The 19447-nt window shown below is 45.3% G+C and overlaps 1 protein-coding gene across 7 annotated transcripts in view; it reads right to left on the reverse strand.

Moving 5' to 3' along the window:
* LOC142472235 (ectonucleoside triphosphate diphosphohydrolase 8-like) overlaps positions 1 to 19447 on the reverse strand; it is a 95563-nt gene that overhangs the window by 2313 nt on the left and 73803 nt on the right. For 6 of the 7 annotated variants that reach the window (XM_075579146.1, XM_075579148.1, XM_075579150.1 and 3 more), the window contains exons 6-8: positions 5295 to 5454; positions 3403 to 3633; positions 683 to 949 (exon numbers count right to left, since the gene is read on the reverse strand). In XM_075579146.1, coding sequence (XP_075435261.1) covers positions 683 to 949; positions 3403 to 3633; positions 5295 to 5454 — 658 coding nt within the window. The remainder of the gene's footprint in view (positions 1 to 682; positions 950 to 3402; positions 3634 to 5294; positions 5455 to 19447) is intronic. The other variant, XM_075579151.1, reaches the window with a different exon arrangement.

Here is a 19447-nt window from a genome sequence, read left to right on the forward strand (position 1 = left end):
GGTAGTTTTGGTCATTTAGCTATCGCAGGTCTTCAGAGTCTTTCTGAATACAATGATAAAACTGGCGGCGTAACAGGCCCAGCGAGACGCTTTCTGAAGGCTACTAGAAAAGGGCCCTAAATGTTCCACAGCAAGACAGCTTCACAACATATTGAATAGGGGTCGTAGGGAGGCAGTGACTACATGAAGGTGACCTGGTATGATGGAGATGGAGGCTTTAAATGAATCCATAACCTTGTGTCTCCAAAGTCTACACTAGGGCGCGCAAACTTCCTGAGCTGTGCCCACCTACCCGGCAGCCGCAGCGTTAGCGCCCCATCCACCCTATCCCCCACTTCATGGACTCCGTGCTAAATGATGTCGCGAGTCATGTAAGGTCACATGAGCCCGCGGCGTCATTTGACGTGCATTACCATGGCGCCGCGTCGCCAAAGAGCCGGCAGAGAGCAGGTAAGGGAGTTACCGAGGCCTCACGCCTCTCCCAGCATTTATATTGAATGCCGTGGGGAAGAGTGTGGGGCCTCTGTAACCGCCGCGTCCCCCCCCCTAGAAATAAGGGGTGGCACGCACCCCATTTTGCGCACCCCTGGTCTACACTATAACCACCGTAACAACGCTCTCATAATTAAATTAAAAGAATAAAAAAATCTCTAGGCTCAACTTTATTCCAAAACTGTCTTACAAAAAAATGCCCAACGACAGGCGGCTGGTAAACCCCGTCAAATGAACAGGAGCCCGGCGTCGGACAGCCGGTGAAATTTAAGATGCCTTTGATGAGTGCCCGGCACTGGGCGGCATCGCCGGTTCCTTCCAGGGTGACTTGTTTCACAAGGGTGGGTGTTGCTGCACTGGTAATACAGGGGCTTTGATACAGGGACAGCAGTGGAATGGTCTCTGTATATTTTTTGGGATAACATGGAACGGTTATGGGTTTTTCCAAATCTTGTCCCTGTGAAGAAGAAAAACATGATACCACGGTAATCTCCCAAAGCATGATGTTCTGTGGAGATACAAATCTGCGCATCACATATTTCTGTATATTCCTTACACATAGTCTTTTGTTAGACATGCTCAGAATGCATTTATTGTCCATGACAAATAGCCGTACCATGCACAGAAGAAATATTATAATGTATTCTACCAGTTTATAATCCTTTAGGATGGTGAAAAGTTAAATCCCGGAAGGTGGGCTTGTCAGTCAGAACATCCTGCTTAACAACACTGGTAGCCCCAATTCTAGGATTGGCCAACTCCAGTCCTCAAGGGCCACTAACAGGTCAGGATTTCAGGATATCCCTGCTTCAGCACAGGTGGCTCAATCAGTCCCCGATTCAGCACAGGTAGGTCAATCAGTCCCTGCTTCAGCACAGGTGGCTCAGTCTTTGACCGAGCCACTGATTGAGCCACTTATGCTGAAGCAGGGATATCCTGAAACCCTGACCTGTTGGTGGTCCTTGAGTACTGGAGTTGGCTGCCCCTGCCCTATTCCATGTGCTTGAAACCCAGTTTCTCCTCGCTCGAGAAGATTTCAGCTCCACAATGGAGTGAGCAAGAGAAGACAGCTTCACAGTATACTGCGTACCAGGCCGTAACTTTTTATTAAATTAAACACTGGTCAAAGGAACTGTAATTTTTCTATGTTGCATAAAATATCATGCAAGAAATGATAGGCCATATTTATTAAGAAGTGTTACGTCTTAAGACACTTTCTCTGCTGGAAGACACCTGACAGCCCATTCACTTGAACAGGCTGTAAGCAGCGACGGACTTACGTTTGTGCCGCCCTCCGCCCTAGCACAGTGACCCTCATGACATAGCAGCAGCATGTGATGTTGCGACATCATGAAAACGCGTTGCCGTGACGTCATGGGATGCCGCGTTGTCATGGCAACGCATCGCCACGTGGCGTTTCAGAGTGACAATGCGGCGTTGCCACGTGACATTGTGGGGGCGCCATGTGACATCGCTGCATCATTTGACTTCGGGTCGCCATGCTGAAGCGACGTTACAGGAGGGGGTTTGCTCACACACCTTTTCTCCCCCCCAAAATTGCCGCGCCCCAAAAATCGCCTCTATAGCCTACTCCCCTGATGGGAAATCCGTCACTGGCGTTAAGGGGCCATATTTAACGATGGTGAAAGGTGTTTTATGGAGTGGCATGTCTTAATGATTTTATGATTTTATGCAGGGATGTGTTAAGCATACTGTAATAAAGACATTTATTTTTAATGAAAGTTTATATGTGTAATGGATATAAATATGTAACGATAGCACATCGGATACAAGAAAGCAAAGTAAACACAGGACAAAGAATGAACAGATATATTAAGACAATAAGCTCAAGTACATTCATTTTTTTTATTAATGTTGCCTTCGTGTAAAACACATTTACAGCACGGTAGCTACACTGATGTTTATTGGTAACTATTGACTGAGTATGGTGGCCTATGGGGATCATCAACCAACCAGACACAAAAGAAGTTATGGTGAGCAAAAAAGTGACAAAAACCCTCCCCCGTACAGTGTACAGCAAATAAAAATACCTCATTGTGGGCACACTCGCACGTGTCAAGACAGTTCCACAGCCCTGCCCTTCCCCATTATTTGTTAGCATGCAATGCTTCCACTGCAGCCAGGGATTCTGGGTAATGACATGCAAATGAGCACTCACAGGGTGTTATAGCTCACATGCACATGAAAAAGTAGGATTACCGGCTCTGCGCTTTTTTAACTAGGCTGTGCTGAAAAGCTGTGTAATGCGGCAGGCATGTGCTTATAGGAGTCCATGTTAAAATAGACAAGAAGCCAAACGTGGCACGGTGTGCTCATTTACATGTAATTTCCCAGAATCCCTGGCTGCAGTGGAAGCTCTGTATGCTAAGAGATAATGGGGAAAGGCAGCGATGCAGACCTGTCTGTGACAGGGTATCATCAAAAAACTTGCATCTGTCTACAATGCCAATCAATACTCCTGCAGTATTGTATTGCTGCGACAGCCATGTGCATTGTATAGGAAGCTTCTACTTTCAACACCGATCACGTGTTATTATCCTGATTTCTGAAATCCTACCTTTTGCTAACGGCTATTCTTATGGTCGTGTAAATGTGATAATGATGGGTGAAGATGGCCTTTCCACTGCTCAGGATTCTTCATCGGAACTTGTCAGGGGTAACACTAAGTAATATTGCTGTGTTTTTGCTTTGGGTTTTCGAAACTTTAATAGCTGAACAAACACCGCCCAAGGCGGCAACTTTTCTCTCCCGCTGGATAAAATATAAATACTTCTCAGTACGGACAAGAGTGAATAGCACGCTAATAATTTTGTTACAGGCCAACGTCTCTCCAAATTCCCCTTCCGGTTACTCCTTGGCTTGATTCAATGGGATAACACACTTGCTTACCGCAATTGCCTTGACCAGCATCTGTTTCAGCACCTGGTCCTGCCCGTAACACAGGAAACTGTGCGTGTAGATGGTGTACGGGAACCCGTATAGGTTGAAAGTGGCCGATTCTTTGGGGTCCTCAATAGTCCCCTTAGGGATGAAGCTGATCTGAGTGGAAGCTCCTCCGAGGTCCAAGGCGCCATATATTTTGTTGTAGATTGGCCGAATCCACTGACCACTAAAAGAATACTGCAATGGAAAAATGGCAGGTAATGGCTGAAATTGTCTCCGTGTGTATGCGGCACTCCCTTAAGTAACAAAAAACTCTGATATCTGTCTCAGGACTCTGTCCTGGGACCTCTTCTCTTTTCTCTGTATACACTCTCCTAGGTGACCTAATAACATCTCTTGGGTTTAAATATCACCTCTATGCTGACAACACACAAATTTACATTCCAACCCCCGACCTTACACCTGCTGTACAGACCAATGTTTCTGAATGTATCTCTGCTATATCATCCTGGATGGCCCTCCGCCAACTTAAACTCAACATGGCAAAAACAGAGATCCTTATACTTCCTCCCAAACCTGGCCCTACTACCTCCTTCCACATTACTGTTGGAAGTACCATTATTCACCCGGTAGCCCAAGCACGCTGCTTAGGGGTCACATTTGACTCCTCTCTCACATTCTCCTCTCTCATTAAAACGTTTCAAAAACCTGTCGCTTTTTCCTCCGTAATATCACAAAGATACACCCGTTCCTCTGTTGCTCGACTGCTAAAACTCTGACTCAGGCCCTCATTCTCTCCCGTCTTGATTACTGTAACCTCCTGCTGTCTGGCCTTCCTGCCTCTCACCTGTCTCCCTTACAATCTATCCTAAACGCTGCTGCCAGAATCGCTCTGCTCTTTCCTAAATCTGTCTCCGCGTCTCCCCTCCTGAAATCCCTCTCCTGGCTTCCTATCAAATCCTACATCTCACACTCAATTCTCCTCTTCACTTTTAAAGCTTTACACTCTTCTGCCCCTCCTTACATCTCAGCCCTAATTTCTCGCTATGCACCATCCCGACTATTGCGTTCTTCTCAAGGATGTCTTCTTTCTACCCCCTTTGGGTTTAAAGCCCTCTCCCGCCTTAAACCTTTTTCGCTGACTGCCCCACACCTCTGGAATGTTCTTCCCCTCAATACCCGACTAGCACCCTCTCTATCCACCTTTAAGACCCACCTTAAGACACACTTGCTTAAAGAAGCATATGAATAGCACTGTGAATAATACTGGACACATGATATACTGTATAAAGCTTTGCCCCCTACAGATGCACTTACCAGAATGCCCTCCTAATGTCTCTATACGTTCTCCCTAACTACCAATTAGATTGTAAGCTCCTCGGAGCAGGGACTCCTCTTCCTTAATGTTACTTTTATGTCTGAAACACTTATTCCCATGACCTGTTATTTATATTATCTGTTATTTATTTGATTACCCCCCTGTATTACTACTGTGAAGCGCTACGTACATTAAGGCGCTAGATAAATAAAGACATACAATACAATATATGGGAAATTGAGACAGATGTACAATATAGTATGTCCTCAACTGCTTATCAAAGGGGTGAGATGTAATTTTGAGGAATGATCCTCATGTCATGCTAAGAGAAGGGTATACTGTAGGTTTGTGCCACACATGTCTCTGCAACCTGGAAAGTTAACAAATAACAAAAGATATACAGTACAACCGAAGAAGATACTTATGAGGTTACTACATCTCATCCATAGCTACATCCATGAGGAACTCAGCTGTGTGCTCACCGAGTTAATAATGTATAGCATCCAAAAATATAATACATTATTTTAGCCATAATAATTATTAAAGACACCCCTGCTTTATCATAATAGTCACTACATACTTTCATGAAGGACTCCATAAGGTAGTTTATGGTTATCCAACCATAGGAGCCCTCTTCTGCTCCAGTGATGATTCTAGCACCTCTAAAATCCACAGGGTAATGTCTAATTGTCTTCGACACTTCAATTAACACATTGTCAGCAACTTCAGCATCCTCCAGCCTAAAAGAAAAAGGGGAAAGATAAAGTGTGCAGTGCGCAGTATAATACATATATTGAAGAATTGCATAGATAACCCCACATGAACCACTAGAGAAACAAGGCTTTTATCATACAGGAGGTCTGAAACCAGGAACACTTTTGTAGTTAACACTGTGAGAGATGATGTGGTCACAAGACTATGATTATAGCCCCGTCCCACAGTACCATGCTATGTTTTGTTATTTTCTCTTGTTTCATGTGCTGAGAACACGTCTGCATTTACTTCCGTATGGAGTAGCCAGGACATTTGTCTTTAAAACGGTCGTATATATCACATTTCACTGCACGAGTTACACCATACCGAGACTTTATTATCAGGCGCCAAATTTATTTCTATTTCTCTTCTTCTTTTGCACATCGCTATATCTGACACAAGTAGCCAGTCTTACAACTTTGGCAGCCGCCTTTCACTAATTTTACTTTGTGATGATTTGGGTTTTCACAGCTTTTTTTAAAATTCACTAGTTAGCACTTGCGCATTGCACGCCCAGTTTTTCCTGAAGACAGTCAAATTGTCTTCAGTCCTGGCGACGAGTGCGGTGGCCACGCCCCCCCCGGCGGTTCAGCCAATGAAGGCGAAACTGCCGGGTGATGTCATGGCCGTGCCCCCTCCCCCACCCTTCCCCCTGCAGCTCACCGCAGACCGGGGATCACAGCTGCACGCGCTGCCAGCCTGGCAGGCGCGTGTGCAGCGCCGACACAGAGGCCGTAGCCTAAGGCAACAACTGAGACACAAGAGTAGCCCAGTCAAGAATGACCCTTAGCTAGCATGGTCCACCAGCAGGTCAGGTTTTAAGGATATCCTGGCTTCAGCACAGGTGGATCCATCCAAATGGCTGAGCAACTGATCGAGCCACCTGTGCCGAGGACTGGAATTGAGCACCCCCGCACTAGCCCTTAGCTGAGAGCCCAGCAAGCCACCTAATACAGAGACATGTGGGTGGGAATGTGTGGGAATGTGTTAGTGTGCGTGTAATAGGTTTGTGTGTTGTACTATAATGCAGAATGAGATTTACTGCTTCAGAGAAATGGAAGGGGGTGTTTGTGCGCGCTGTCCCTCCAGTTGCTCTCCGTCTGCTAATTCAGTATCCCCAGCAGCTCCTAATCTCCCGTGATCAGCGGGGCATACTCAGCACATACAGACACAAAAATAGGAGCGCATGAAAAGGAGAACCAGAAAACCGAAATCAATACATATATCTTTATAATATAAAACACAGGTTACCACAAAAATTTGGTATCACAATGACCATGCCCTGAAGAAGTGTCATTTGACACGAAACGCGTAGGTGGTGACGTCATACGCAGCGACGTAATGTCGGACTTCCGTGCTGCTGCCCCAGGACACCACGAAGACGCTACTAGGAGATCCCCTGGAGTTACTAGGTCTGTAACATATTAACTAGGCTACCTAGTGCTCCCCTTTTCTCTATACCAACTGCGTAGTCATTTCACACAAAATGCGTAGGTGGTGACGTCATACCCAGTTGGTATAGAGAAAAGGGGAGCACTAGGTAGCCTAGTTAGTATGTTACAGACCTAGTAACTCCAGGGGATCTCCTAGTAGCGTCCTCGTGGTGTCCTGGGGCAGCAGCACGGAAGTCCGACGTTATGACGCTGCGTATGACGTCACCACCTACGTGTTTCGTGTCAAATGACACTTCTTCAGGGCGAGGTGATTGTGATACAAAATTTTTGTGGTAACCTGTGTTTTATATCATATGTAGTCATTTCGGTTTTCTGGTTCTCCTTTGCATGCTTCAGAGAAATGTCTGTGCAAACACATAGCTGCTACAACAAGGTGGATTCCTGTGGTAACCCAGGATAATACAGGAACAAACCACTATAGTAATCATCAGATTTTTTTCTATCAAGGTGGTATGTGTGGTATGTAAGAAGCAGTTCTCTGTATAAGCAAAGTATTTGTCAGGGCTGTATAGGGGAGACTTGTACATATTTCTATAATATACGTCCTCCCTTTTGTTTTGTGTGGGAATGAAATAGCATTTGATCAAGTTGACCCTAAAAGGGGACCTAAAAAATTCAGTTTTTCTGTTATTTTAAATGTAATCTTGCACCAGCAATAAATTCATAAAACATGGCAGCATTTACGTTGATACACTAAGAGCACACATCATTTATTTTTTACACAGGGCGACCCTCATGTTCCGTTTTTTATGGACGAATAAAGATTTATTTTTAATCTACTTTTTTTTTTTCTTCAAATTTTTTATTGGGTTTTTCAGAGGTTAGGGTACAGCATATCATATCACAACAAGCGAGTACAGAAGTAATTGGATGTTTTTTGAACAAATTGACAATAGTAGAGCTTCCGCACAACCTGTTAGGATCCAAGAGTATCGAGTCCTCCTCTCCATCCGCAGGTCGGGTGTCTATGGATGTGCCCCCGTCTCTCCTTTTCAAGTGGAGGGATGATAGTTAAAAGGGAGAAAGGAAGAAAGAGGGGAGCAAGAGAGGGGGATAGGGATTTGAGGGATGGGGTGGGGAGAAGGGGAGGCGGGGTGTACGGAACGGCATAAGAGAGGGCCGCCCAGGGCACGACGTCCACCGAGCTCTAAAACAGAGTTTGAGTAATCTATTGGGGTTTAATCGTATGGTCAAGTTTCCCAGGTTTTGTTGAATTTGTCTAGTTGTTGTATTAATCGAGCCGATAGGATTTCCAGCAAACGGACTTCCCTGATTCTGGTGAGGACCATCTTCCTGTTGGGTGGTCTAGTATTTTAAGAAGATAGAAGATCGATGCCAGCGCGGCTCCTATGGATATCAGACTCACCAGGTAGGATAATAAAATTAATTTATTGAGCTACATAGTTTTATGTAGCTCAATAAATGTATTTTATTATCCTACCTGGTGAGTCTGATATCCATAGGAGCAGCGCTGGCATCGATCTTCTATCTTCTTGTCTACATCCGGATCGTGGCTCCGCAACGGAAGGATGTCATTCACCCTTGGAGGGGAATGTTCAGCCAGGAGCAGAGGGGACGGGTCATCGTGAGTATTCACTCCATCCGTGTAGCTGTGCATCTGCAGCCGATCACCACATATTGGGAACGGGACTGCACACAGCTTTAACCCCATACCCCCATTAGGCTTGTTCCATTGCTCCATTTATCAATTACAAACAGGCTATCAGCCACAAGGTGTCTATACCTGGAGTCACCAGATGGTTTTTCTTGGTTTACTTTTTTGACCCACTCTCTTTGGCGGTGCGCTACATCTTTTGGGATATTGCTCTGGACTATTTGGGATATTGCTCTGGACCAGCACGCCCCAGGACAAGCACAAGAGGGGGACACTCCAGAGACGTGAGTAGCAATCTTCATTCAACATTGAATTATCTGTGTGGCTATATAGAGATCCAGGGATCATCCCAACGAGGGGTGGAGTACTGGGATATTTCTCCTTGCTCTGCCCCTTCAGGGATTATTGGTCCCCTTGAGGACTTTATACCACTTGAATATTGTGCATTATTATTATGACAACTCCCCGGAACCAGTGCTGTGGGTTTATGTGGATGATCATTATATAATATATTATGCGGATCCGGCACTAGAGGTCTTATACCACATCAAATTCTCATATATGTCCCTCATGTTAGTCTGAGACACCCTGGTTAAGAAACTCTACATTAGAACAGTGTCAGGGTCTCCTAGACCTCCTGCCTAGCCATAGTTCTTCTTTGTCCACTGGGTGTGCTGCTGCCTTCTGTTTCTTCTGTGTTCCTCTGTCTGTCTGTCTGTCTTCTTGTTGCTCCTCTCTCTGTCTTATAGCTCTGCTTCCTGTTTGTTTCCCTTGCCTTTGTTTTGAGTCAGATTCCTATGCACATGCTTCTGTCTCTGATCCTGATCTGTTCCTGTACCAGTCCTGTATTTGATTCTGTTCATAGTAAAGGCCCTTGCTGGTAATCTGGCTTGTCCTTGTTTGTTTCCTGGTCTCAGTCCCTGCTCCCGTTCTGTCCCTGCTCCCGTTCTCAGCCCCTGCTTCCAGACCTGTTCCTACCCCCGTCCTGTTCCAGTCTCCTCAGATGTTACCTGGCTGCGCTATCTGCCGCCTGCCTCGACCTCTGATTGTGACCCCTACTACGATCCTGCTGTTCCGGCCACCGAGATCCTACCCGCCACAGGAGTCTCCCATGACAGAAAACAAAGGCCACTTATGGATCTCGCCGGAACAGATTCTCTGCCTTCCTGCTTCAGCAGACCCTATCCGCTTGGAGGAAGATAAGTACTTTTTTTTTTTTTTTTAAATCCCAGTTGTGATCCTGAAGGTTTTGTTGCTGCAAAGGTTTCTGCAGGGTTTTTTGTGCCACTTTCTCCCTGAGAAGAATTCCCTTTTACAAAAAAAACCTTCCCTGCAGTACCTGTTTTTTCCATTTTCAGACTTTCATTACCTGGACAAAGATTGTCTCTGCATTGTGGGTGGGCCACTGCAGATTTTCAGACTCACATTTCTATTGAAGACAGTTACCTTGATTTACTGCTTTCCCTGGTTGGACCACTGCTGTTCACAGGGTCCCCATTTCAAAAGACAAAAGTGCTCCCATTATTTGCTGCATGCTGTGATTTTCCTGCAATCTGTAGTTCTTCCTATGATTGGTTCCAAGGTTTCAGGTTTCCCTGTAGTTTGTTTCTCTGTCTGTTATTCCCATGCTTAATTCTAAAGTTTCAGATCTAACTGCAAGTTTTCTCTGTAGTAGTTTCCTGCTGTCTATGATATTTCTATCCCTGATTTATAAAGATTCAGATTTAACTGCAGGTTTTTCTCTGTCTATATGATATCCCTACGCCTGATGTCTGAAGTTTCAGATTTAACTGCAGGTTTCTCTGTCTATATGATATCCCTACGTCTGATGTCTAAAGATTCATATTTAACTGCAGGTTTTCTGTTTTATATGATATCCCTACGCCTGATATCTAAAGTTTCACATATAAATACAGGTTTCTCTGTCTATGTTTTTTCCTTGCATTTATGATATTTCTGTGACTGATGCTAAGGTCTCAAAAGGTCAGCTCTCCTATCCTGTGTCTCTCTGTGTCTATTATTCCTGTTGTTCATTCTAATGCTTCTGCTTTAAAGACACATTTCCTCTTTACTGGTTTCTTGGGAAGTGTGGTTTCCCCATGTCTGAAATTATGGCTCCCACTCAAACAGTCTTGGGCAGTAAATGTGAACACAGTACCACTGATACTTCAGAACTTCTCAAAGCAAGGAAGAAGAAAAAGAAAGGAGGTATTACTGTGGATGTTGCATAAGGAATTAAGGATGAACCTTTAACCTCAGAGTCTGCATTTGATGAAAGAGATATGCTGCAGCTTAAGGCAACTCACAGACGTATCCCAAGAATAGTGGAAGAAAAGATGTATTTAATCAAGCAAAAGATGCCCTAACTCAGACGCTTCAATCTACACGGAAAGAGATTGATTGTCTTCATGGACGTTTAGATAAGGAGCAAGAAGCCAAGGCTGCACTACAAAGCTGTCTATCCTCAGCATTTGCTAAGTGTGTTCTCCAGGAGAAAGAAACAGATCAGTTGGAGAGGGACAGGGTGATCCTGTCAAGTAAGCTGGAGAAGGCCTATGCTGATAATGCCCAGTATCAGATTTTCATGGCTCAAGTTGGCGCAAAACTGGAAGCCTCTGAGGAGAAGAGTTGCCACTTCAACACAGAACTATGTTCATTCAGAGAGATCTTCGAAGGGTTAAATAGCAGTTTTGAAATGGTAACCCAAGAGTGCAAGAATCTCTATGTCCAAGTCAGTGAAGGAGATAAGAAACTCCATGAATTAGGAGAGGAGAAGAAACAGTTGGCCCAGGAAAAGTTAGACATGCAGACAGCACTGCAGAATGCAGAGAGAGTGCTGCAAGAAGAACGTGTCTCCCTGGAGCGGCGCACAAAAGCAGAAAATATGCTGCAGAGTCAGCTGCAAGAACTGCATACACATCTGCAGGACACGAAGGAGAAATGGGTGAATGCTGAAGAAAAGCAGCGAGTTCTACAGGAAGAAAGTTTCCAGACTGCCTACAAAGTTAAGATGCTGCAAGAGTATTTGAGTACCCAGTGTGTCCCCAAAGAACAGCATGAGGAGCTGAAGGCCAAACTGAGCATAACCAGAGCCTCGCTGGAGGAGGAGCTTAGAGTCCAGGTAACCCTGTATGAGAGGGAACACAAGGCGGTCCAGAAACTGAAACAAGAGAGTTAGAGGAGCAGAGACACTGCTCCATCCCTAACAACCAGTACACCCAAGAGAAAGAGACCTGGAAAAAACAAGCTGCTGAGACCATAGCAAAGGAATTTGCAGAGTTCCAAGACGTGATGAGGGATGCATGGAAGCAAGCTCAAAATGATCACAGTGAAGAGATGAAAGCCCTAAGAAGAGAATTGCAGGATGCACTTAACCAGGGATCTCTCACTGAGGAGTGGAAATTGCAACAACAACTAAAAATGAAAGAGCTAAAGCTGACAGTGGAAGACACATCACAGCACCTCACAGCGCTGCAGGCGCAGATCGCTGAGCTCAAGATACAGCTTGCCAAAAAGGAGGAGAGAAGGTGTCCGTCTGTCAAGTGGCTGGCCTGACAATGTGTTATGAGATCAAGATGGCCGATGCCTGCAAATTATTGGACCACACAGCCCGTGATAAGGTCTGGCTGCAGCTGGAGCTGGACAAGGTACGGGAGGAGTACCGGCAGCTGCAGATCAGAAATGAAGAAAATGAAACACATTTAAGCTTTACTCTGAGTCAGCTGGGAGAAATGGATTCACGACTCGACTCCAAAGAAGCTGAACTGACAACTGCATTGAGTGGAGAAAGAAGTGCAGAAGGACAGCTTCAAGAGCTGAAAACTCAAATAGCTGGTCTTAATGAGAATTTAGGTGATACCACAAAATGGCAGTCACAAAAAGAGACCACGAAGAGTGAACTTAATGTCCCCATTGATTTGTATGGAGAGTCTGATGCACCCATTCCTAAGGCCCATGTTCCTGATGTCCATGCCTCTGTGATTGAGTTGTATGTACCCATTGGGAAGTTCCTGATTCCAAAACTAAAAGAGATATGTTGGTCACAAAAAGAGACCACGGAAAGTTAACTATATGTCCCCACTGATGCATGTGAAGAGCCTGGTGTATCTGTTCCCGATGCCCCTGCTATGACGTTAGACGGATCCCTTGTGAAGTTCCTTGCTATGCCTAATGCTGATGCCTACGCTCCTGTGATAAGGATAAATGCACCTCTCACAGATTTCCCATCAGCACTTGACATACACACTAAGTTGGCCTTCCATCAAGGTTTCCCTGAAGAGCCTGGAGGGTTGTCCGGAGTCATTGCTGATTACTATGTTCCTGCGAAACATGTAGTGTTGTCCGAAGGCCATCGTGAGTCCCCTTTTCATCAAGGCCTCCGGGAAGAGCCTGGATGATCGTTTGGAGATCGCTCTCGAGAAGGGGGAGTAATGTCAGGGTCTCCTAGACCTCCTGCCTAGCCATAGTTCTTCTTTGTCCACTGGGTCTGCTGCTGCCTTCTGTTTCCTCTGGGTTCCTATGTCTGTCTGTCTTCTTGTTGCTCCTCTCTCTGACTTATAGCTCTGCTTCCTGTTTGTTTCCCTTGCCTTTGTTTTGAGTCAGATTCCCATGCATATGCTTCTGTCTCTGATCCTGATCTGTTCCTGTACCAGTCCTGTATTTGATTCTGTTCATAGTAAAGGCCCTTGCTGGTAATCTGGCTTGTCCCTGTTTGTTTCCTGGTCTCAGTCCCTGCTCCCCGGTCTCAGTCCCTGTTCCCCAGTCTCAGTCCCTGTTCCCCAGTCTCAGTCCCTGTTCCCCAGTCTCAGTCCCTGTTCCCCAGTCTCAGTCCCTGTTCCCCAGTCTCAGTCCGTTCCCCAGTCTCAGTCCCTGTTCCCCAGTCTCAGTCCCTGTTCCCCAGTCTCAGTCCGTTCCCCAGTCTCAGTCCCTGTTTCCCAGTCTCAGTCCCTGTTCCCCAGTCTCAGCCTCTGCTCCCAGACCTGTTCCTGCCCCCCTGTCCTGTTCCAGTCTCCTCGCTGCCGACCTCTGCTTGTTACCTGACTGCGCTACCTGCCGCCTGCCTCGGACCTCTATTTGTGACCCCTACCACGCTCCTGCTGTTCCGGCCACCGAGATCCTACCCGCCACAGGAGTCTCCCGTGACAAACAGCAATCCAAGCTGTTTTTTTTTCTTTAATTATCTTTCCTTTTTTTGTGTGCAGAATTGAAGTAGGGGGTCTCCTGCGCTGAACCCCATTCATTTCAGCTCTGGGAACCTCCTGCTTCCGGAGATACTTACCTCCGTAGTGGGTGCCGGTAGCTGCTCCAGGTCACATCCAGGGTTCACATTATGGCGGATTGTCAAAGTTCCTGCAGCCCGCAGCCGATAGGAAGCTGTGACATCACCCAGTGCGGCTTCCTATTGGTCCCCGTGACGTGGGAGTTTTAAACTGCAGAGAAATACCAGCACCCCCTCTGAGGTTAATATCTCTGGAATTAGGGAGTCTCCAGAGCTAATTAATGGGGATCAACTCCGGAGTGATGGGAAGATCATGGGGGATGATTAGGAATGATGGGAAGATCATGGGGGATTATTAGGAATGATGGGATGATCATGGGGGATGATTGGGAATGATGGGAAGATCATGGGGGATAATTAGGAATGATGGGAAGATCATGGGGGATGATTGGGAATGATGGGAAGATCATGGGGGATGATTGGGAATGATGGGAAGATCGTGGGGGATGATTGGAAGATCATGGGAATGATGGGAAGATCATGGGGGATGATTGGGAATGATGGGAAGATCATGGGGAATGATTGGGAATGATGGGAAGATCATGGGGGATGATTAGGAATGATGGGATATCTGAGTCCGTTTTTGGGCAATATAAGATGGTTACAGATCCATATCGTGGACTTCAAGCTTATTCCCTCCCCCTATCCCATTTGTTTTATTAAATGTGAAACGTTTTTACGCTATAGGCCATGCGCTTTCTTTCTATATATATATATATATATATACAACAAGAAAAGAAAGCGCCCGATCCTAGTGCAGCATGAAAAAATACAATTTAATAAAAATGAATATGAATAAAACCAACAAATGCGAACTCACAAACACAGGATAAATAAATGCATATAATGAGTATACTCATTCGCCAACCGCCCACGTTGTGCCTTGGATGGCGCGCCCTCTCTCTGTCTGGGTTTTCTCAGCTCTGCTGAACCGACATCCAGCAGGGGATACAGGAAAAAGCTCACCACAATGTGACCCGGAAGTCCTCCACAATGTTAGTGTATCCGGATATGTATACAGACCTCATATCCGGATACACTAACATTGTGGAGGACTTCCGGGTCACATTGTGGTGAGCTTTTTCCTGTATCCCCTGCTGGATGTCGGTTCAGCAGAGCTGAGAAAACCCAGACAGAGAGAGGGCGCGCCATCCAAGGCACAACGTGGGCGGTTGGCGAATGAGTATACTCATTATATGCATTTATTTATCCTGTGTTTGTGAGTTCGCATTTGTTGGTTTTATTCATATTCATTTTTATTAAATTGTATTTTTTCATGCTGCACTAGGATCGGGCGCTTTCTTTTCTTGTTGTTCACAGATTTCTGGGAGTTCGTTGGTCCTTGATGAGAGCAGCCAGATCCTAGCATGGACCCTTGGTTTGGTTGATATATTTTTACATTTTTCACATTTTTTATTTTTATTTTTATCTTTGACACACTTAGTGTCATTTTTTCTGTATTTTTCCATTCATCATTCATTTAGTATCATTCAGGAGGGATTCATTAGTGCAGTAGTCATAACTACCAACACATGCCATTTTATTATATTTGTATTGTTCACTGGCATATATTTGTGTTTACAGCAGCTTTTTAAACATTGGCACTCAGCATTTTATTATAACATATTGCATGTATTTTTATTAGTGTGAGTCAATCATCCATAATACTGTTGCATTCACTTTTGCCATTCACCTTTGCTATATCCATTTCATACAATCATTTGGTAATTAGTCTGATTTTACACCTGAGGAGCGCAGTCTATTCTTTGTTTGTTATAATATATATATATATATATATATATATATATATATATATACACACATATATATATATATATATATATATATATATATATATATATATACATACACGTGTATATATATATATATATATGTATGGAACAGTGCAGTAAGGGACCTTTTCAGCTCTCAGAGAGTTAATCTCCTTAGAAGTAGCTAGTTAAGCTGATGCCTAATTGAGAAGGCTGAACATGATCATGAGCTGATTGCTCATGGAGTTTTTAATAGTCAGGAAGTCACTACAGAGCTGCCATGTGTGAGAGACACATGCTGAGAGATACAGAGTGAGAGATTGCTTTCCCAGAGAGGGGGACAGAGAAGGGCTCCTCAGCTAAAGAAAGAAGGCTGTCACAGCCCTTGACAATGGATCTACAGAGGAGAGTTTCTCTGAGCTCATGTGGGGCAGAGTTCCATAAGGAAGAAAAGGAGGAGAGACTGTGCTGAAGCGGGAACGTCTGCTTCAATGGACTAACAGATAAGGAAAACCCTTTATTATTGTGTGCAGAGACTGTATAAATTGTTGCATATGCCAGGCTTGTTTTAATCTGGGACCAGTATAGTTGGCCAGCTGTGGTTAGAAAGGGCTGAAGCCAAGTTGAGTTATTTTCCCTAACGAGAATAGGTATTTTATATTATGATTTGTTTGACTTAAAGGGACGGTGGGCCTGTTATCATATGATTTAATTTATACGAAGGGTGGATGGTGCTCAAGTTAGGTCTCATATCATATAAAAGTCAGAAATGAAAACAATTCGTGGCATCCATGAATAATAGTCTAATTGTCCACAAAAGCCAAGACTAATAAGGAAGATAACGTTTCCCTCCTTGACAAAGTGCATCCGCACGAAACACGTAGGAGTGGTAACACCCTCCGCTTTTTAATGCAGCTACAATAAAACAATGTTTTCATTACCAAGACCTGTCTCTGGTGCTGTGCGCTGATCTTACTTTTTGTATCATGATTTAATCCCTGTAAATAAACCCCATATAAGAAATAATATATATAATATATATATACACATATCTATCACCACAATTATTAAGGTTATGGTGGGTACAAAAAGTGACAAAAACCCTCCACAGCAAGCATTTTAAAAGCTGTGTTTAAATCAGCATGCATTGGCTTGAGGATCTGCTTGTGTAATACGAGCTTGAGACAAAAGGTGGCACTGAGTGCTCATTTGCATGTCATTTCCCAGAATCCCTTGCTGCAGTGGAAGCGCTGTATGCTGGGCGATAATGGGGAAAGACAGGGTTGCAGACCTGTCTAAGACATGCAAATGAACATACAGTAATATTTACAGTTGCTATATACAGCTAAACCCCGTTATAACGCGCCTCGCTATACCGCGATTCGGTTATAACGCGGTTTTCCCGTGGCTCCCGTTTTTTTTTTTGCACACTGCACACACTGCACACACTCACTGCACACACACTGCTCATTGCTCACACTGCACACACACTGCACACTGCACACACACTGCTCATTGCACACACTGACACACTGCACACTGCACACTGCACACTACTCATTGCTCACACTGCACACACTGCACACACACTGCTCATTGCTCACACTGCACACACACTGCTCACACTGACACACACTGCACACTGCACACTGCACACACACTGCTCATTGCTCACACTGCACACACTGCACATTGCTCACACTGCACACTGCACACACACTGCTCATTGCTCACACTGCACACACTGCACATTGCTCACACTGCACACTGCACACACACTGCTCATTGCTCACACTGCACACACTGCTCATTGCTCACACTCTGCTCACACTGCCACACACTGCTCACACTGCTCATTGCTCACACTGCTCACACTGCCACACACTGCTCACACTGCACACACTCACTGCACACAGCCCTCACAATACACTCACATGTCAGCAGCCCACCCCCCCCTCACATGTCAGCAGCCCACCCCCCCCTCACATGTCAGCAGCCCACCCCCCCTCACATGTCAGCAGCCCACCCCCCCCTCACATGTCAGCAGCCCACCCCCCCCTCACATGTCAGCAGAACACCCCCCCCCCCTCACATGTCAGCAGCCCAACCCCCCCTCCCTCTTGCAGCAGCAGCAGCAGCAGCAGATCTGGCTGGGAGGACACAGACACACGTTGCCACGCACCGCAAAACCAGGAGGCTGGGAGGAAGAGGGAGGGGGGCTGAGAGGGAGGGGGGCTGGGAGGGAGAGGGAGGGGGGCAGGTCTCTGTTTTGGGGTCACCCCTGTGCCCTGGCTGGGAGTGAGGGGGGCAGGTCTCTATGGGGGATCCCCCTCCCTGTGAGGGGCAGATGAGGCTGGACAGAGGCAGCCCCGTCCACTCCCAGAATGCTTTGCTTCTAGCAGCATCTGGCTCCGGTCCCAGCTTTATCCTGGGGGCTCCGTCTCCATTTTGCAGCCTCTGCAGCGTTGTACTTGTGACCGTGAGTACAACGTGTGGCTGACATGTAACCCACCCTCCTGCACCCAGAGAGGGGCACTGCCCTGCGGGGGCATACCTCGGGGGTGGGGGGTGGGGAGTTGAGAGGGAGGGAGGGGGCTGAGAGGGAGAGGGAGGAGGGATGAATCGCCGCCATTTTTTTTAAACTTTTTTTTTATTTATTTATTTAATTAACTCCCTCCCTCCCGATCAGGGACCCCGTTACTAACGCGGTGGTCTCGGGGTGGACCCCGAGGACCGCGTTATAACGGGGTTTAGCTGTATATATATATATATTAGATAAATGAGAACAAAGGCACTCCGTCGGGTAAACAATGGTGGGTGCAAATCCTATATGAGCAAAATAGGCAATACGATACAGAGTGCAATAGAACACATATAAATACCCTCCAAAGCCATAACAAACAGGTGCAACACATAATTAAATTCAAACAATACATTACATGCTTAATGTGGGACTCTCCCGTTGCTGTGGCCCGCCAAGCGTATTCCCCTGATGAAATCCGTCAATCGGAAGAAACGCGTACACGTAGGGCACGTGGTTTCAAGGAGCTACGTTTGGTGGAATAGCTCGTGCGTCTGCTGCCAGGGGAGGGGTGTTCCATGAGCCACACACAGCATCTAATGCTGGAACAACAGACTGTATACCTGAATTTCCGGAGAGACATCTGATTGTGATGCACCGGTAGCAGTGAGGTCTGATGTACTGAAGTAAACATTCGGCGAGCAGCTACTTGTTGGCGCATGGGTTTACCCATACAATGCTTAATTTGCATTGACAAATTGTGAGTGTGCATTTGTCTTGTGATTTTTTATTAAAATTTTGTTACCAGATTTTACACATGGATCGGGCGCTTTTTCTCTTGTTTCTCATATATATATATCTATATATATATCTATATATATATATATATATATATATTTATTTATTTAACAAGGCTATTGACCAAAAAATCCCCAAAAGGGCGAATGTGTGATAAAAACAACTGGAATCTATAGCAAAAATAAAAAACATGAAACATAAAAAATAAAATAAAAACCAGATGTCAGTTGAAATTCCAAAAAATGTACTTAGTCCACTGGAGTTTTGCTGCCCGTATATAAGGATCACCAAATCCCAAGGATATCTGCAGAAAACAAGAAGAAAAAGCAGGCGCACTCCTAGTGTGATAAAGTATAAAACAGTATTTATGGGATTGTAAAATATAAAAAATATAAAAAGCGCACTCACAAACAGAGTAAAAATAATAGCATTTATGAGATATACTCAATCGCCTTGAAGCTGTGAAGGGAATGTATCAGCCTGTCCCGTTGGTGCCACCTCTGGTGTATCCGTTGGTTCAGCACGGTGCACTGGAGCCACCG

Source organism: Ascaphus truei, chromosome 21 (assembly GCF_040206685.1).
Source record: "Ascaphus truei isolate aAscTru1 chromosome 21, aAscTru1.hap1, whole genome shotgun sequence".
Taxonomy (NCBI): Eukaryota; Metazoa; Chordata; class Amphibia; order Anura; family Ascaphidae; genus Ascaphus; species Ascaphus truei.